Source organism: Pleurodeles waltl, chromosome 11, assembly GCF_031143425.1.
Source record: "Pleurodeles waltl isolate 20211129_DDA chromosome 11, aPleWal1.hap1.20221129, whole genome shotgun sequence".
Taxonomy (NCBI): domain Eukaryota; kingdom Metazoa; phylum Chordata; class Amphibia; order Caudata; family Salamandridae; genus Pleurodeles; species Pleurodeles waltl.
In genome coordinates, this window is record NC_090450.1 from 807,700,862 (window position 1) to 807,722,163 (window position 21,302).

General features: G+C 43.3%; 1 protein-coding gene across 1 annotated transcript in view; it reads right to left on the minus strand.

The window, feature by feature from the left end:
* The window catches only part of NIPSNAP1 (nipsnap homolog 1), a 146,733-nt gene that overhangs the window by 19,224 nt on the left and 106,207 nt on the right, over positions 1–21,302 (minus strand). Inside the window, exon 8 of the mRNA XM_069214586.1 lies at positions 14,645–14,739. Within this exon, the coding sequence (XP_069070687.1) occupies positions 14,645–14,739 (95 nt within the window). The remainder of the gene's footprint in view (positions 1–14,644; positions 14,740–21,302) is intronic.

The following is a 21,302-nucleotide window of genomic DNA, read 5'->3' on the forward strand; positions in this document are numbered from 1 at the left end:
GAGAGGCCAGGGGTTCCCAGAGATGAAAGAGGCTTGGGATCAAATAATCGTAGCACTGCAGGAAGAGCACTCGGACCCGAGAGGGAAGGCCCCCATATAGTCCAACATACCAGAAAACAGATACCCCTACTGAGCACAGGAGACGTGGCGTCCAGCGCAGCCAGCGCAAACTATAGAATAGAATAAACGCCCCCCCCCATGCCGTGCAAGACAGAGCAGGACCAATGTGACCAGACAGACCATATCATTATCGTAGGATGAAAGCTGAGGGAAGGAGGGAGGGGTTTAGCAGCACGCAGCCCGAACAACATATACACTCACCTGATAAGCAATTTCTCAACTGACAGCAGCACTGTGACCCTAATAATGACTGAATACCCATATATTAGCTGAGTGAACGAGATCAGCCTGACACTCAAACTGAACTGATCGTTGAACGACCTATATTAGAGAAGCAAACAGTGATAGATGAACGCTAATATTACCATGGAAGGAGGTTAATATTGGGTATATCAATGGCACAGAATAAAACTGGGTCGCTATAAGCATTGATGATTGGAGAAATGTAACACCACAGTCAACCACGCTCGTAAATAGCTGTACTGTTTACTGCAGATTATTGTTAATAAAATTTGTTTACAAAAAAAAAAAAAAACTTTAACATTAAACAAAGTGAATATTTTAGAAGTCAATTTAATTTTATTTAATATTATTTCCTAAGTGGTAATATTTTTAAATCCCTCCCTCCACGATTTTCTCCATTACTATCTATGGAAGAGTTTTTCAGTACCTGTGAGTGACTGTGTAGTGCTCCACTTACTCCAAGGCTGGGTTAGGTATGTTTACTACAGTTGTATCACCTTAAGGGCTGTAATGATTTATCAAATATGTAAACAGCAATGTGCTCACTCTTTTATTAGTGGGTGCTTGTGGAAGCCTGTCCCTTCCTAAACCCCTCCTACTTTCCCCAGCCCCCCCTTCCATTTTGTTGTAAATATTCCCAATGTTCCCACCAGTCCCTTTCATATGTACTGCTATGTAGTAAACTTACATCTGAGATCACCCCCATAATAAATTACAGCAGAAGTGGGCATTTTCCATGATATGTTTGTGAATGTTATTTTGTACAAAGTCGTACTAATGTAGTGCTATTTTACATACTATAAAATATAGTTTGTGTATAAGGCCTCAATATTGGTCTTTTAGAAAGCTGAGAACAGATCTATTTGCAGTTTTTCCTTCAATCACTATAGAACTGATTCATGTTGCTGTCAGCGATGAGCCACTTGTGCATTCCCAATATTATTCTACTTAGTGTGCTAGCATTATTGGCAGGTGTAAATCAAGAGTCAAAGTAATTCCTGTGTTCAGAAAGAAGAGCCTCACACATCTGTCAGGTGGCATGCTTCCTCACTAGGCAACACCTGACAGCAGTTAGTATGATCCAGATGCAAGCTACTTTTTGAGGGATCTTGTAAGGTGCTTTGCAACTTGAATAACAAGATGAGGCCAATGGTTAGCAAAGAAGGTATCGGGGGAGGAGGTCAATTTGCAGGGGGGAATATAAGGCAAAAAAGTGTGTATTAATACAACTTATTGGTGGACTAAGTACATATTAGGTCCCTAAAGGTACATTAAAATTATGTGGTCATCAATTTGACCTACCAGCAAGAGTCAACATATTTCTGCCCATATGGAATCTCGAATGAGATGTAGGGACATTTTCAAATGAGATGTAAGGGCATCCTTAAGGATGTGGTCACCATTTCTAGTGTGAATGATCAAATATTTAAAACATTGTTTTTCACTTGTCAAACAGCATGAGAACTTTGAGCTATATAAAAGCAATTAAGACTTTTTTCAAGGTTTTGCAATTGTAGCAGTACTATGCAGTGGGGCAGGGGCGGGTTCCTTAGCTCTCAGATGCCCATGTCCTGCCATACGTACTTCCATCTCAGTAGACGCTGACTAGGACACGGGAAAGTTGTTAACTTCCAAGCGATCATCCAATGGCATTCGTTCCATCTCATCATATCAGGCACATGAGGTAGACTGGTAATGTAGTGCAATAAGATGCTGTGGGGTCAGTGAGAGTCCTGTTTGTGTTGTTGACATCAATAAATAATTGTGAAAGCTAGTTTGTTGTAGCTGGTTGTTCTATGTCATCTCAGTATTATGCTAATATAGATCTACCTACATCAGATAGCCATGTCATGCCAAGTCAATAAATCTGTGTAAACTTCTCACCTTGAACACTGGACAAAGTAGAATAAGCCACTGACAGTCATGCTGTGATTATCAGAGCGCCCAGGAAGTTGGGTTTGTAATTGGACGAGAGGGGGCATATTGAAGGGCACAGTCTTCATAAATGTTGATGTATAGTAGAACTGGGGCTCAGGAGTTAGGGTCCAGCCAATATTAGACCCAGGTTAACCCAGTGGTATTTTGGCTCCATGGGATGCACAAGGCTCTGTGTGACATGAGCAGTCTTGCATTAGAGCAGAATGGAGTCTGTCTCCATGCATCAGGGTACAGATTGCACATGTTCGGCTGCACAGCTCTGCCCTGCTGCTGCAACCGGAGATCCTCCCGAAGCAGTAGTCTGATCAGAGGACAGATGCTCATGACCAGAATTTCTGAGTGCCACATTCTCCTTTCCCAATTTGGAACCATTAGGATGACTTGGGCTACATCGTTCGTGACCTTCTTCAGAAATTAGGGCAGGAGAGCCAAGGAGAAAGGCATGCTCCACTATCGGGAATGTGTCTACGAGAGAGAGCCATCTGGTAAATTCCAGCATGCAAAAATTTGGAAACTGCGTGTTTGACAGTAACAAAATGATCTAACCTGGGTACTTTCAGTTGCTGGAAGATGCGTTATACCTCCTCTGGACGTAACCATTTTGAGTTATCCACCAGGCGCCAATGGCTGAATGTCAGTCCTAGTGTTTAAAGATCCCACCAGGTACTTTACGACCAGGGAAATGCCCGGACACCCCAGCTCCACAGGAGAAGTGGTTCTTGGTACAAGATCCAAGGCCCCTCCTGGACCATTGCAGTACCAGATGTTTTTTTTAATAAGAATCTGAAAAGCCTCCTTCTGAAAGATGGTACAAAGGCTCTTAATGCCAGGCAAATGGCCACAATTCGATCGCACTGATGTGGAGACATGTCTCAGTCAGAGAATAGAGTTCTCTGATCTCCACCTCTTCCAGATAACCTCACAAACCAAGCAATGAAGCATCCGTCACCATCGTCAGCTCTGGGTGGAGCAAGGTAAGAGGTCTGCTGCCAGTCCAATTGTGGTCACACAACCACAACTGGAAGTCCTTTGCAGGACCTCTGAATCCTGAATGGAATTCAACTGGTTCCCCTGGAGCTTGATCCACTGAGACTTCAGCCTCAACTACAGAGCCCACATATGCCACCTGGCATAGTCAACAAGCAGGATGCAGAAGGCCAACTAGTAAAGAGTTCAATAAGCCTCAGAGGGACTCTCAGTGAGAACCAGGACTGAGGCTGAAACATAAGGATCAAATATCAATGTCCTGGACTCGTAACAAAGAAAAGGCCCACTAAGGGTAAACTAAAGGGGCTTGGAGATTAATGCTGCAGGGGTGGGAAACTTTAAAGTTTGCTGCCCCTGGTAGCCTGGCCATTGTCTATTTGACAGGGGTGAGATGCCTGAGGCTGTGGGTCTTGGTGTTGGCAGTATAGCAAACACTGGGACTAGCCGGAGTACAGCGATCTAGGGAACACGCCGTGGTCCAGCTGACTGTGGAATCGCGTAGAGTGGCATATAGTTGGGTGGTATACAGTAGAGGTGACTGGTGTAGAGTACACTGCCGTAGAGTGTTGCAGAATATTGTGGCGTAGAGTGAAGTGGCATTAATTGCAGCAACATAGAATTCATTGGCGTACAATGCAGTGTCCTAGAATGCAGAGGCATAGATCAGAGTGGTGCATAGTAGAGTGCAGTGGTGCAGAGTGGAGTGGCAGAGTGCAGTGGCCTAGAGTGGCATATAATAGAGTGGCAGTGGGCAGTAGTGTAGAGTGGTGTATAGTGCAGTGGAGTGCAGAGTAGACGAGTGGCATAGAGTGCTGTGGTGTAGAGTGGTGCAGATGGGAGTAGCCTAGAGTGCTGCAGTGCAGAGTATAGTGCTGTAGAGTGCAATGACGTAGAGTGGAGTGATACAGAGCACAGTGGCATAGACTGCAGCGGCGTAGAGTGTACTGGCATTGAATGCAGCAGTTAAGAATCTGCCTTTTCATCAAACAGGCGAGATCCACTGTGCCAAAGTACCAGGCTCATGTCAATGGCTTTGCCCTAGCAATCAGTAGTGTCCAGCCCAAAACAGATGAAGTATTTGACCACATCCCGACCAATTTGGATGGTTTGAGCCACGTTGACTCCAAATTCCTCAGGGACCACCAGCAATTTCTCACCAACGCTTTATGTCTCATAAAGCGTTGTAATATCTCCCCAGCAGACAGTGAATGTTGTCTGAGCAGAGGGCTAGGCTGTCCCATGAAAACATCCGTTTCACAAAGCCTTCTATTCTCTTTGACGCTCTGCTTTGAGGTCTCGAGGAGAATGAAATGGTGTTCACCCTACTGGTGGAAACCTGAAACAACAGAAGTTTTGGTGTTGGGTGCTCCTTCAAGAAGACTGGGTTAAGTGTTGTCAGCCTGTGGCACTTTGTAGCCTACCTGTTCACTGGTGGACAGAAACAAGGCTTAGCCAGGTGTTCATCAAGTGTCAGTCTGGGTTTTATTGATTGGCAGTAAAGAATAAGAGGAAACCTGCCCAGGGTGACCTCCCATTCGTAATTGTCACAGACTGCCTGTAATTTAGCCCTGTTGTGTGTGGTCAATGATGACTGGCTTAACATACAGCAATTGTCTGTAATTTTGGCCTTTCAGCTAAAGGACAAATGTAATTAGGACAACATCGGCTTCCCCAGCTGGATTGAAAGGCAGGTAGTCTCCCATGCTCTGATCAAGAGAGAGAAGCAGACAGATATGAAACAGGCCTTCTTGCCAGGGTGCCTCCTTCCTGAAAGAAATGTAGATGTGGGCAACTGGTAACTGTACAAATATAACTCGGCTTGGAAACATGTATTAACTTTAATCGGATGAGTCACTTGAAACATTCTGATGGCAAAGATATTTTCTCTTAGAGAGGTACTGTAAGAGTGTTCCAAGTTGACCTGTGGAGAGTGTGGTTTTAATGGATAGTTATAAAAAAAATGCTTGCACTAGGTATAATCTGTATATTATTGGTATGTATATTTTAGAAGAACTTTGTTTTTTTTAATTCAGCATAAATGAATGTGCGCATCTGTGGCAGCCTATATTATTCTGTGTGTAATGCATGTTTAAAATATTGACTTACACATTCACAGTGCTTTCAGGGACCTCTGGACCTCATAGTACTAAAACATTAGCAAAGCAAATAGGTCTCATCTACGCAAGAGTTATTGGCTTTGCCAATGTGTTTTAGCCATGTTATACACCAAAATGTCAGCTGTTCAGCATGGCTAAAAGTTAGTAGCATAGAGGCGAGTGGCGCGGAACGTCACAAAGTAAAATGGCGGAGAGTGGAGTAGAGTGTTGTGGAGTGTCAGAGTGTCATGTTTAGGAGTGGAAAACTGTGGAGTCGCGTAGAGTGGCATATAGTGGGGTGGTATACAGTAGAGGTGACTGGTGTAGAGTGCATCGGCGTGCAGTGTTGCAGAGTATTGTGGTGTAGAGTGAAGTGGCATTGAGTGCAGCGGCACAGAATTCACTGGCGTACAATGCAGCGTCCTAGAATGCAGAGGCATAGATTAGAGTGGTGCATAGTAGAGTGCAGTGGTGCAGAGTGGAGTCGCAGAGTGCAGTGGCGTAGAGTGGCGTACAATAGAGTGGCAGTGTGCAGTAGTGTAAAGTGGTGTATAGTGCAGTGGAGTGCAGAGTAGACTTGAGTGGCATAGAGTGCAGTGGTGTAGAGTGGTGCAGATGGGAGTAGCTTATAGTGCTGCAGTGCTGCAGTGCAGAGTATAGTGCTGTAGAGTGCAATGGCGTAGGGTGGAGTCATGCAGAGTACAGTGGCATAGAGTGCAGTGGCGTAGAGTGTACTGCCACAGAATGCAGCAGTACAAAGTAGAGTGGTGTAGAGTACAGTAGTGGAGAGTGCAGTGTTGCAGAGTACATTGTTTCTGAGTGGAGTGACATGAAGTGGTGTAAAGTAGAGTGGTGCAGAGTAGGCTGCAGTAGTGTGGAGTGGTGAAGAGTAGAGTGGAGTATGCATGTTGTAGTGGCACACTGCCATTACAGAAACACATTTTTTATTAAAATGACCATTACATTGCTACACACATACAGTTCTTATAATAAAACTGTACCGTGCACAGACGATGTGTGGAAATTGTATCACCTACTTTAATGATTTGTTTTAATCATATTATGGGATATATTTCCAGCGCAGTTCAGAATTAACAAACGTACTTAATTTGTGTTCCTAATTTTGATATATTCTGAAATCCTTGCACAGTACATTTAAATGTTGCCATGTGATAGAAAAAAAACTCTTTCCTACCCCCAGTATTCAGCAAGATTTTCACATGAATCCTCTCACTTTGAAGTCAGAGAAAGAAAAGTAAGCACCAAGCTCTCACTGAAGGCAGAGCCTGACATTTAACGTTGTTCTTTGAACGTACAGAAAATGTGATGAGATAAGAACAAGATTTACAGCCCTATTTACAGAAAGGGAGTGCTCACAAGTATACTGTAAATAAGGTTTGTGCAAGGGAAGGGACGCACCCGGCTGGACAGCTTAAAACAAATAAAGCCAGCAAACTGAAAGTAACAAAATGTGAGTTACAAACCACAAAGCCAACAGCAAGCAACGGGTGAAATACATTCCAAAGGAAGCTCTCTAAATGTACTTAAAGAGGCAGCCGCGGGACACTTTGTGGAAAAAGTCCAGTATTTTAGCCCAACCCTTATCTTGCAGACGTTTGGCCACATCAGTCTCCCAGGTAGTATGACAAGAAGCCCGGGAGTGGTCTCCGTATTGCAGGAAAGGTCTGTACACACATAATAACAGTTTGAAGCCAGTCCCTATGGTGTAGTGCTTCTGGTACACCTTATGCGGACATGAAATAGGGCATTTAATGATTGTTTAAGGTAAGTAAGGAGTTGATCTGGGTGAAGATGGTGGTCTGCCACAAGGGTTTCAAAATCTATTTTAAGACTCCTGCAGCATGCCACTGACAGAGCTGTCCCGAGCCCAGCCATCCTGCGCACGTGAGAAGGCCTAGCAAAGGTAGAGCCCGGGCATAGGATTTCTTTCTGTCAGTGAGTTTACAGGTTCTTGCAAGACAAGAGAAAGCTGTGCAGGATAACCCTGGATGGTGTTCTGTAGAATGGTCAGTAGGAAACAGTGAGTAGTGTAGTAAGCCCTCCTTAACATTTTTACAGATAAGCCCCATCTCATGTAGGGGGCAGCCTGACAGCCAGCGAGCTACCCACTGGAGCTGGGCAGCTAAGTAATAGTGTTTTAAGTCCGGAAGGCCTAATCCACTGGCAGTGACAGGTAGCTCTATAGTGGAAAGAGCTACCAGACGGCGCCCGAGCAATCAAATCTGATATGAGGCGTGTTTGAAGAAAGAATGAGGGATGGACCGGGGAAAGTTTGACAAGTAAAACAATAATTGGGTAGCACACCATCTTTACTAGTGCCACATGGCCCACTGCTGAAAGTGGAAGAGAAGATCAATAAGCAAACTGTGCTTGGAGGGGGTGTGTCGCTCTGCCCAAATTAAAAAAACAATACCATATGTCAAAGAAGGACTAATTACATTTTAAAATCCTTCTCATATTTTTACATTTTGTTTGTACAATTTATATCCCAAATATTTTGAATATTCTATGTGTACTTTGACACTTAGGGATAAGCCAGATCATTTTTGTTCAATTGCAAAACTAAAATAAGACATGGACAGAGTGGGCAATTGCCTTGCACAACCTTGCTCTGGCCCACCTCACCTTTTACAAGCACAAACAGCGGACTATTGCACCAGAAGGGTTTGACAGAGTGGGTGAGTACTGCTTGTTCAACTACTTGACAGTGCCTCTTCTGTTTCTCGCCTGTCTGCTGAGACATCTCCCCAGGTACGCCATGTCTTATGATACTCTTAGTGGACTTATCTCATCTGATTTTAGGAAGTGTCCCCCCTTGTTCTTCTCTTCCTTATGTACCCAGTTCTTTGCAACAACCCTTTGAATATGTTGCTTTGGATCTCCCATTTGATCTCAATTTCATCCGCCTCCTTTATTATCTTTTGTTGGTAGTCCAGGCTCACAGCTGTGAAATAAATGTAGAGTCCGGGACGTACACTCTGGTGCTATGACACTACAGACAAGTAGTGGGTACCTCACATCCTGACATTAGGTGTGAGACTGTTGCCCACACCATCTGCTCTGCCTCGTTACATTTGTTTTTGGTTGAAACTCCATTGAAGGTAGAGGTGAGCCAGGTGTTTTTGTTCAACTTGTTTAAACTAGCATAGGATTACTTATCTTAATGGTTCCCAAATTATTTGCCATGGGTTTTAAAATGTTTAGAAACATAATCAAACTTTTGCTGTTGCTTTCTCTCCAAGAAAGTTTGGGTAGATATGGGTAGGGGTGATGGCCGTGACACAGTGCTGAAGGGCATTAATTTACAACTGAACAAGGGCGTTATGTTACACCTGAATGTAGCATACCAGGAGGCAATCACAAAAAATGCATACTTAATAAATAGTGCAATGTAGAAAATGGTAAATAAATGCATAGATAACGTAATGAGGTATGGTGTCCATCGGATGTGTCTGTAAAACGGACGTTTGTTCTTTATTTTTTGTACTGAATTTTGACCATTCGTCTTGAATTTTTGTCCTGAATTTTGACCCTTTGTCCTGAATTGTTTACACTCCTGTCCAGAATTTGCCTCCATGTCTGAGATAGGTGGACACCCTAGGCCTGCCTGGGTTGAAAGACTTTGGTAGTAACTTCCATAGATGGAAGCTGTAAATCTAATACCTCAGCTGCAAGCTTTGTGACCACAGGAAGCACTCTATTCCGCTGATGGTACTGTGGGTGAACACAACCCAGTGTCCAGGAAGTGTCCAACCCACTAGCCACAGTTTGTCATCATCATGGTATGGGGTGAAATCATCCACATCATTTCCAACATCATCTCCGAAAGCTGGTTGACTCGGATTAGAACCAAAAGTTGTTGGAGTGCTGAAGTGATGCTACAAGGGAAAGGCATGGTTTTGTCTGAATCAGATTGAACTGGAACCATGTGCATTGGTACGGTTTTGGGACTTGACCTCAGTCAGGGCCAAGACGAATTTGGCTTTGAGGACATGATTATTGGAACAAGGTCTTCCTCTGGCGCTTAAGTGCCAATGTTGACCTCAAAGGAACAATGTGGGTTTTGGTGGTGGATTGAAGTGGACTCTGAAGACAACGGGGAACCAGAGACTGGCTCAGGAGGTACAAACAGAGCTAAGGCCTGGCCTGCAGGTGGTAACCCAACTTAAGGTGTCTGTAAATCCCTGGAGCCTGAAGGTGCACCAGAGAGAGGCAGAAGAGTGCCAAAGATTTGTCACCTGGTCTTTTCTAAAGGCCTCAATGTGTTGCAACATCGCCGATGGCCCTAGAAACTCAGGGTGGATCTGGATCAGTTGCTGAGCTAGAGACAACACAAAGAGAAACACTTCAGATAGTTTGGCTTAAAGTGGGTCAATCTGCAGAGTATCATACTGATCTACAAACTTACCTCCACAGCAGGCGTGTAATGCTTTCATGGAGGGACGCCTGTTTGTTGAATAACATCAACAGCTTCAGAAGGAAGACTGAATGATGTCAACTGCTGATGCTCAATTTCAAGATGAAGTGTGCGCTGACCTGGGTGCAGGATAATGACCCGCTGCTGCAACAAAAGACCCTCCCAAAGCAGCAGCCTGATCAGAAGACAGATGCTCATGTGCAGGAGTTCTGGGTATCAAGCTCTACTTGCCTAATCCAATGTCACTAGGATAACTTGGGTCTGGTAGTTCCTGATCTTCAGAACTCGGCGCAGAAGAAGTAGAGGTACAAAGGCATACAAGGGCCCAAGCTCTACTCTAGGCAGAATCTCCAAGAGAGCTGTCTTGGCAACTACAATGCACAAAAATGTTGATACTGCACATTCTCAGGGGTGGCGAAGTGATAGAGCCAAGGTTCTCCCCATTTGCGGGAGGGGCCTTTCGCAGTCTCTAAGTGCTGCTGCCAATGATGATCCACTAGGTGTCAGCAGTTCAGTTTGTCCGCAGTGGCATTCAAAGACCCTGCCAGGTGGTGTGCCACCAGGAAAAATCCCAAGTGTTCCAGCAGCATGGCACCTCCTTACACAAGGTCCTCTACAACACTCCACCCTGCTTGTTGCAATACCACATGGTGTGGTGTTGTCTTTGAGCACCTGTATCCCTTTGATGGATGGCAGGAAGGCTTTCAAAGTCAAGTGAATGGCTCGCAACTCCAGGAGATTGATATGGAGCTGGTATTTGCCGGAGACCACAGTCCTCTGATCTCCACCTCTCTCAGATGGCCACCCCAAACCAGATGCAACACATCAGTCACCACTGCTAGCTTTGGGTGGGGTAGGCACTCTTAGCTCTGTTGGGGTGAGTACAAGGATTTGCTGCTGACTCAAATGTGACTCAACAACCGCTACTACAGGTCTTTTGCAGCCTACTCGAAACCTGGACATATTCTGCGAAATCCCCCTGATATTGTGCCCACTGCAGAGCCTGCATATGCCACCTGGTACATTTGACCAGCCCAATGCAAGAGGACATTAGGCCCAGCAGCATCAGTGTCATCCTCATAGAGATCCAGGGCAGAGGCTGAAACCTCTGAATCATAGCTCAAACGACCTGCACTCTTGGATTTGGAGGGAAAGCACAAAACTACGTTGAGTCCAGAATGGCCCCTCTGAAATGAAGCATCTGCGAAGGCGTCAGGTGTGACTTCGGCACGTAGAGAGTGAACCCCAAGGATGTCAAGAGGTTTGCCATAGTTTGGACGCGGGTGATGGGGTGAGCTCACCTTTAAAAACCAATAGAGATAGGAGAAAAAATGGTACCCACGACCTCTGAAAATATGCTGCGACCACTGTCATCACTTTCATCAACACTCGATGAGACCAAAGGGAAGCAAAGTAAACACAAGTGCTTTTGGTCCACAGTGACCTGCACATAATGCCTGTGGGCTTGCAGGATGAGGATATGTAAATAAATGTTCTACAGGTCAAACGCTACCTTCCAGTCTTCAGGGGGTCGAGGGTAGACAAGACCTGAAATCTTGAATTTGTCCTTCCTGAGGAAGGTTTTGAGTGGGCAAAGGTCGAAAATGGAACAAAGGCTTCTGTCCTTCTTTGGCATCCTAATGCAGTAGGAGTAACATACAGTTCCCACTTCTGATGCTGAAACCTTCTTAATGGCTCTTTTGGCCAGAACGACCTACACTTCCTGCTGTAAGAGGACAGGTGATCCTCCGTCAGCTGGCCTAAGAATGATGGCAGGTGTGGCGGGATGGACATAAATGGGAGGACATAATTCAGCCGGACAATTAGCAGGACCCATTTGTCCGAAGTGACTGTTTGCCACTTTGGGAGAAAATGCCAGATCATGCATCTCAAAGTGTGGCTGTGTCCCTAGAAGTCCCACTTAATGCATGTGCTTTGGCAGGGGTGGCTAGGGATTGGGCTACTCGCTCCCCTGCTGTTCATGTGTGTGGGCGCTACGACCCCGAAAAGGCAGTAGGGTCTGCGGGACTGGCTGCATGGCTATATAGAAAGTTTCCACCATAGCCAAGGAGGCAGAGAAACTGCAGCTGAAACCGAGCAGAAAGGCCCAAGAAGTGTGCAGAGGCTGCTGAATATGCAAGAGCCATCAAAGGGCATGTCATTTATAGGAGACTGTACACCGCCGGAGAAGCCCGCAGATCTCATCCAGGCGGCAGGTCTATTGAGTGTCATACTGTTTACAATTGCCAGGCCAAGACAATTGTGGTATCTAAAACACATTGAAATGTGAATTTCGCAACACAGCAGCCACCCTGAATGACTTGTTTAGGAGCAGGGTGCACGTCCTCTGGTACAGCAGGCAGTACCAAATGGTATGACTTGTTGCCCAATGGCCAGCTGGCACGAATGGACCTTAATGGCAGACTCTTGGAGGAGAACATATGTTTTTCAAAGGTTTTGCAGTGCTTTCACCGTTTGTCCGGTGGAGGTAGGGAAGGAATTTGGGTTAACATTGCTCATGGATACTTGTACCACTAAACCTTCTGGGGCTGGGTGCTGTGTTAGCAAAGCCGATTGCCAGGGGCAGGACAGCGGCACCTCGCTATCTGCCTATTTGCCAGTGGTCTGGACACAACTTTGCCTAAGCCCTAAGAAGTGTGTTTGAAAGGTCCTCATTAGAAGGCCATTGGGGCTCAGTAGTGGTTGGTCCGAGTTGGAAGACTTCTGTGACAATATTGGTTTTCACTGTCATATTAGGCAACTGGAGGAGCAAAACCTAGCAGTCCTTTACATCTCTACTGCAAAGTAGCTGGCCCAGGTGGAGAGACCTATCCGGGTTCTGGAGAAGTATTCAATCCAATGGCATCTTGTAGGTCATCATGCTGGTTGCCTTCAATACATTGTTGAGCAAACTCATTCACTTCCTCATAGCAATCATTATCAGAGACCATGCCAAAAAGATTGTGACTGCCTTACCTAAAGAAAGGGCCCAGCTCAAAGTATTAACCAATGGTTGTCGAAAGGCTGAGGCCCACTGGAATCATACTGCGGCCTCAATCAAAGACAAAGCAGAGTTAGAGATCACTGTGTGTTGCGCTTTGTGGTCTGGCGCCAGCATCAGTATGGATGCTGTGGGGTTGTGACAGCATGACAGACACCGGCACCAAAGCAATTGCAGGACCTGAAACGGTTCCAGCTGGTGCCAAGGGAGGGGCTGTTGGTGAAGTACCCACTGGAGGTCATTGTGCTTCTTTGGGGCCCATAAGTGCACCAGATGGAGACAACAGCGTGCAAAAGAGACACAGCATAGCTTCAAGGAACTTGTAGCTTTGCTGCGGAGTCACTGAAAGGCCTGGAAACGCAGGCTGTCCCAGAACAAGAGTCTGAATCTGCTTCTGAGTTCAGAAGTGAGTCCAAGAGGAACGTTTATGCCCTCACTCGTTTTCAGGAATTCGAAAGTGGCTGGAAGGGACAAAGTCCCGCTTGGACTTTTTGTGCTTTTTTTTTTTTTTTAGACTTACAAGACGACTTTGGACTTAGTGAAGATCTGCCACAGGAACATCACTTTCCATTCAACTTGTCACAATGTGTAATCTCCCGGTGTTTGGCAATATACAGCTTAACCTCATGGTCCCGGATAGCTTTGGGATCCAACCCTAAGTACCAAAGGGGAATCTGGTGGGGACCTGACACAGACATTTGCTTGAGACACTCCCTACAAGGTTTGAGCCCTGTGGTTTTAGGGAATGACATGGCCTCTTGCAAGCTAGTAATTTAAGATCGAGAAATTAGTCTTGTGATGAGATGAGGGGTAGCTTGGATCCTTGTTTGGTGGCGTGGATAGAAAGGAACTGACATCAGCACTCCTGGGGGCCTTATATGCAGCTCTGCTCATCACTTCAAAAGCAGAACAAGGTTAGCACAGAGCCAGGTGACATAGTGCTTGAAAACGTCTGGTTCCAGTCCAACACTTAGGTAATATTCAAAAGGTAAGGAATGTGTAGTTGGAAGTATCCACCAAAAGAGACATGCAAGTCTTCCCAAGTGCCACCCATTTCAAGACAGCTCTTAGAAAAAGACAAAAGAAAAGATCACAGATGTCAGAGGGTTGTGTTTTATGCAACACCGTGTAGACATTCTAAGTCTGAATATGCTACTTCTGGGTCACATTTCAGTGATAAAAATTGCAACTATTTTTAGGGTCGTGATGCAGAGTTTAATTTGGTGTGTCCGCTGCCAAAAAAGCAATGATTAGTATAAGGTGTATTTTTCTGCTGTTAACCTGTGTGTGGTAATGTGGTAATACACAGCAAGTCTGAGGAATTCATTAAGAGTTTGGTGGGCAATGCAGGCAGTGAAAAGCACGACGGGCTGTCCAGGGGGGCCCTGCATTGCCCATACTGTGGAGGAAAACTGGCGGTGCTGGTGGTCTGACCATGGCGCAACTGCCATGGTCATAATGTGGCAGTCAGACTGCGGCCAAAGCGGTGGGGCAAATGCTCTGGCGGCTGTCAGACCGCCACCGCCACCCTGGCGGGCTAAAGACTGCTAGGGTCGTAACGACCACCTGAGTGTTCTTCAATGTGATAACTTTGGGGGTTATGCTTGGAATCAAGCACATGATGGGAACTTTGCCAGTGTGCATGAAAACAGAGCTGATAACACTGTTACAGACTCTGGGTTTAAAGAGTACTGCCTAGACTACAACCCCATACACCCATGCACTGGACAGCAGGTAAAATCTCTTGAGGCTACGCCACAGATCACTGACAGAATCAAATCCATAAGATAACTATCTCAGTAGGCATATGTATGACTTTACCCCACAGATGATGCACAACATAAAGCTCTCCAATCTGGGAGAAAAATCCACCGACAGCCTCATCGTTTTCTTGCCGGTGATGAATGGCTCGTGCCCTGAGGAAAGAGTAAGGAAAATGAATTGCAATACATTGAATGGAAAAACAAAGAGGAAGCTAGTTCTTACATGCACATTGGAAGGAGGACATGCACCATGCACAGACCATACGATTTGGTGGGTCACAAAAGCTACCTTTTGGCACGGAAACGTGTGTTAACAAGAAAGCATATCATGTACATAAGTGAAATAAAAAACAGATCGAAATGTACAGTGGGAAACAACATGAGGAATACAGACACTTTGCCAAGCACATCAGCTGTCAAAGAAGCTACTTACCTGTAATCCTAGTTCTTTGTCATGCGTATTCTCTCTGAATCAATAAACAACATTTCAAAGCGCCTGCTGGATCCCCAGAACAACATTTCTACAAGGTATGGGTTCTCTCTCTTTAAGGTTATAAAAAGTAAATCCAGTTAGCCAAATCAACAATACATTACTTTTGGCTGAAAAATACCACCACCCTTTTTAAAACCCCACAATAAATGAAAAACCTAGCTTCCAATGGGCACACACTTTGCTAAATAACTGTACTTTTTAAGAACTCCAGGGTCTGCCGGCATTTTTATCTTGCACAGTGGGGTAAGTGAAACAGACTGTCTGAAAGAAATACAGTGACACGATCACGGACACAACACCTTTTCACCAAGGCCCTTGAAAAACAGGCTGGTGGGAGGGTTGCTTATGGATTCACAGATTATATTTGTTGGCGCGTTGTGCCAGTAAGATTTTCTCCCCGCTCCGGGTTCAATAACCACAAATGCGCAGGTGAGACACCATCACTTTTCTCACCTACAGAGGTTGACTAGACCTTTGGACTTGGCAAAGAATGTAGTAGTCAGAATCATTCAATCACAAATCAATGACATTATACCAAAAACCATTCTGAACACCATGAACAATTTAACATTAAATCAAACTTCAAACTGAATTAAGTTTCAAAGCTTTATTAGAATCCGAAAATCAATGTCACTTATATCATGCCAAAAACTAAGTTATAAACACACATGAAAACCATAGGCTGATCAAAACATCTAAAAAGATTTAACCTACTAAGTATCCACACTGGTAGACACTCCAAAAGAATAATATACTTTAGCAGCAACACAATATGCACATTATTAAGATTTCAAAGCACAGGATAGTGACATTAGTAAGTCATCAAAATACAGTTTTTCATAAGCAATTTCAGATTTCAGGACTGGGACATTATTGTCATTAACACAAATTTAGACTTGCATGTGTCCGAACGGGCTGACACATGCAGGCAAAAGGAAAACATAAAAGAAGGACAAACATACAAGGGAAAACCATCTAACTAGGGCAACTCTCTATAAAAATACACTGGTGTTCTTATCTAAATGAAAAGGAAACAAGAAACCACATTTAGTTATACCTCTCCTTATGAGACAGCAGACAGTAGTACTTCATCAGGCAGAATGGTCACCTTCTTCTGGCGCCAGCTGACAGCAGCATCAGGAGTGCAGAACACAGGCTGCACATAGGACAGATCAGCAGTTCAGAATTAGTTGGGCCTATTAGTACTGAACCCACATACATGGATGGGGCAGTTAGACTAGGATGAGAAAACTCATCAGGGGACTTAGAGAAACAGAGTTTGACAGCAGACTTAAAACAGAAGTAGACGTACTCTGGCAGGGCTCTGGACAGTTTAGAGGCAGGAGAAGACAAACTCCAAGTTTCAAAATCTCTTTCTAATAAAATAACCACAATCCTCTTCATTGGTCCTGAAAGTGCGCTCACTTCGGGCGTCAGATTCAGTGTACAATGGCTGTCGATGGCAACATCAATTTTGAAACTATTCTGGATTTTCTCAGCAAAAGTGCATTGTCCTTTCAATGGTTTCACACAATTCCAACACAATAATACAATATCTAAAAACCTGCAACATTAGATTCTTCTCTTGTGATAAACTGAGTGAACTAATACATTTTCATGGGAATCATAAGTTTCCTGTCTTGTTCGACAGCTAGAACAAATAATGCAACATTGTTTTTAACAAGCATGTTCTTTGCCTTCAGTACAATAGGGCATTCAACATTATATGAGCAGCCTAGGGAAATTAATGAGGTCAGAGGGGACAGAATAAACAAGAAATTTTCCATTGCTGCTGCAAAATGAATCTTTCAGGCCTAGTCAAGCTAAGAAAGCTTTACCTAATACACAATAATACATTCAATACATTAATAAACCTATTGCACACGTCACAATTCAATTCAAACGTGCAAAGCAAAATATTTAATTGCAAACATTATTCATGACATGTTAGAATAATTTTAATATGCATTTATTTTCCTGCAAACATGTAACTCACAAATAATAATATATTCATTTGAGTATAAGTATGATGAATTTATATTCATTTAATACTTTCAATTCCTAATCTTTATCTTAATAAGAACGCTCTTTACATTCACTCATTTTAGTATTTAATTTAATATGAATGCAAACCTCTCATGTTAAAACGTAGGGCTTAATACGAATGGTGGCCACATGGTCCACCATCATTCAAACATGCACATTATACAACTCATGTTATTTTCTCTGTTAGACGTTTAATAGTAGGAAAATTTGTCACCCTAATCTAACTTTAATGCCACTAAAATATTAATATAATTTGATCTCTCTCAGTCCCTCCTCTGATATGTCGTCACAAAAGTACTTTTCTCATTTACAATGAGACAAAATCAAAACTTTGTAGTTATATGCATAGATCTAGGTTTGCGATAATTCTCAATTGTCTCATCGTCTGATAATATCTGTTCCTTATATTCTCCATTTCTTCCCTCCTCTGTTTATTCTTTGCCTTTTTCAGAAATTGTAAGCTTTTTAAAATCCAAGTGCACAAATTATGCACACAGTCACAATCAACAAAGTTTTCAGGATCATTTTCACAAAACCATTTCCAAACCAAGATCCTACTTTTGAGAATCCTTCACCTATTGTCTCCCAGACATCTGTCTGCTTCATATAATTCAAGTCATTTTTCAGACTTGTCAAATTAGATAAGTATCTCCTTATCTCTCTGTTGTTATTGGGAATATAAGTGCAGCAGTGCTGTGACATTAAAACTCGGCAGACCCCGACTTCCTTTGCTAAAAGGATATCTAATGCAAGGCGATTTTGTAGAATCATAGACCTTGCATATACATGGTTGCCAAATCAAAATGAAAAGAGGAATTGCCTATCTTCATGCAAAGGCACTGAGAAACATGCCTGTGACAAATCAATAACTGAAAACCATTCTGATTCACATGGAATCTAAAATAAAAGCACTGCTGGATTTGGCACTACGGGACAACAGGATAACACAGTTTCATTCACCCTTTACAAATCCTGAACTATGCAATATTTCCCACTAGGGTTTCGCAAAGCCATAAATGGTGAATTACATGGGCTGCCCATCACTTCTTTTGAAAACCCCCCTGCTTAACAAAATCTGCAATTACTGGGGTAATACCTTTAATCATTTCTGGAGTCATGTTATATTGTGGTGTTTTGGGGAGAACTGCATTTGCTTTACGGCCACTTTGACTGCTTCAACACCTCAAGTAAGTCCAATATCCTTTCCGGAGAGATCCCAAACCCTCAACATTACCGTCTCTTATAATTCATCAGGTAGGTCTTTAACTGTCATGGCAGGAAACAATGTAATGAGAGGATACATCTCATTAGTTTGACTGGAAGTCTCATCATTGCTATTGGTTTGAGTTGCAATCCCTTCATGTGTACAAGTGATGGACATTTTAATTTGCATAGCAAGCCTCTTCTTAACAGACTCGCAAGACTTGAATCGCAAACTACGAATTGGTGCAGACCCTCAAAGGTTCCTATCTTAACTGGAATGGGTTCTGTAATGGGGTTTACCAAATGATGGTTTGCTTCTCCTACAACCTGAACTGTCCTTCCTGAAAGGGGCACATTAGGGACTTCTGCAGATCTGACAGTGAAACAAGTTGTACCAGTGTCAACCAGGAATGAAACATCATGACCCATGATACTCACATTCACATAAGGACCATGCTGATCTACCTCCAATGAGGCTGCCAACACACATTCTTCCTCTTCTGAACTCTCACTCATGTATTCCTCACTCATTTCATCATCACTGAAAATCAATCAATGGGTATTGTGTGATTAACTGATTTACATTTACATGTGTTCTTTGGTTCACATTCTACTGAGGAACCATTACCTGTTGCTGTGCCATCAGAGCTTGTGATATCTGCATTTGTTGTGGGGCTTGATTTTGCTGATGGGGAAATTGTACTTGTTGCTGGGGAACCTGCATTTGGACTGCTCCAGTAGGAACACGCATGCTTTGATTTCGGGGCCTTTGAACTGTTTTGATTTTGAAATTGACTGTTGTCAACCATGTGTACAACACCACCACCTTGCACCAAATTATTTACATTACTAAATGGACACTCCCATTTCCAATGTCCGATATTGCTGCATGCATGACAAGGAAGCATTTTCTTCATTTTCTGAACATCAGTCACATTTGGATATACTTGAGCTCCACAACCTCTACCTCTGAATTGAGGCACCATATTTCCTTGCTGCTGTGTTCCCTGCATTCCTCCTGAGTTCACCATTCCCTGCGATCCCTGCATACCTGCTGCTTGGGCAGACATTCTGCATCACCATTGCCATTTCCCTTAACCTTTTCTGCTTCAACTCAATTTTGTCAGTACAGTATTTTGCGTAATGTAATACTTTATCAATTGGCTTTCCTTGCCAACAAATCAAATGATTCCTAATCATATTGCTAATTTCAGGCTTCAATCCTTGAACAAATCTAAACACAAAATGGATCATGTCCCCTGGTTCAATAATTTCAGTGCTACTGTATTGCTTGAAAGCTTGCAACAATCTCTCATAATAAGCATGAACAGATTCCTTTGTCTCCTGAGATGTCCTGTCAATTCCTTACCAATCAGTATCTTTAGGGGAAACCCTAGTTTTCAGAAACTCAATCACTTCGTAATAGGTTTTCATCACCTCTTCAGATGGTGCACCTGCTACTACACCTTTTGGTGGCTCAAACGTTGGCCAATCCATACTCTGCTTACATTCAACCCACAAATCTGCTGGAACCACAACTTCAAATAAAGAAAGTGTTCAAATCTTCCCACAAGCACTTTGCAAGCTTGACAAACCTTTCTGTTTGCTGGTACCATTTCACTGGTTTCTCCCTCAACTTTGGGTAATCATTTGTAAATGTCAGTATGTCACTTCTGCTCCAAGGAACATGAACACAATTTCCTCCAGGAATTTCTCTCAATTGCATTTTTTCAGCTCCCGCAGTCTGCTGTACATCATTTGAAGATGCAGTCTGCCTTTTCTTCGGATCTCTTTTCTTTCTACTTCTGCCTTCCCATTTATCTAATGCTCCCCGTTTGAACACTCTGAATCAACTCCTTAATGTGAATTTTCATTCCAGGTGATCTCATGTTTGCAATGTCTTGAGAATCAAATTCTAATCTGTAACTCTTCTTCAACTGTTTGGATTTATTCATTTCGATTTCATATTTCTCAGCCAAATTACCTAATTTCTCATAAATATGTCCTGCTTGAAGAGTAACATCCTTGCAAATGAAGAGAAATTAATTTTCATTGTAAAAATCAAATCTGTCCAATCAGGTGTTCCCTCAATCATCTCCTGTAACTCCAATTTTAATCTAGCCATGTTCAATGACTTTTCTCCCTCAGCCATGTTTCCTGGAGATTGTGCTCTGCTCAAATTGTCTAACCATTCAGTCAATTGCTGTGCTGATAACCTCAGTAAACTAATGTTATTTCCATTGCCTTAGGGCCTAAACTATAGTACATTGCATGGGGCTCTCATAGCCTGCTCTTGAGCCATCAAAATACAGTTTTTCATCATCAATTTCAGATTTCAGGACATCTCTATAAACATATACTGGTGTAGTTATCTAACTGAAAAGGAAATAAGAAACCACATTTAGTTATACCTCTCCATATGTGGCACCAGACAGTACTATTTCATGAGGCAGAACGGTCACTTTCTTCCAGCGTCAGTTGACAGCAGCATCAGGAGAATGCAGAACACGGGCTGCACATAGGACAGATCAGCAGTTCAAAAGTGGTTGGGCATATTAGTACTGAACCTGCATACATGAATGCGGCAATTAGACTAAGATGGGAAAAATCATCAGGGGACTTAGAGAAACAGAGTGTGATAGTAGAATTAAAACAGAAGTAGACTGACTCCGGCAGGGTTCTGGACTGCTTTGAGGCAGGAGAAGACTAACTCCAAGTTCCAAAGTCTCTCCCTAATTAAAATCCTCTTGATTGGTCCTTCAGGTGGGCTCACTTCAGGCGTCAGATTCAGTGTCCAATGGCTGTTGATGGCACCATCAATTTTGCAACTATTCTGGATTTTCTCAGCAAAAGTGCATTGTCATTTCAATTATTTCACACAGTTCTAACAAAATAATACATTCTCAAATAACTTGCAACATTAGATTCTTCTCTCATGATACACTAAGAGAACTAAATACATTTTCATGGGAAT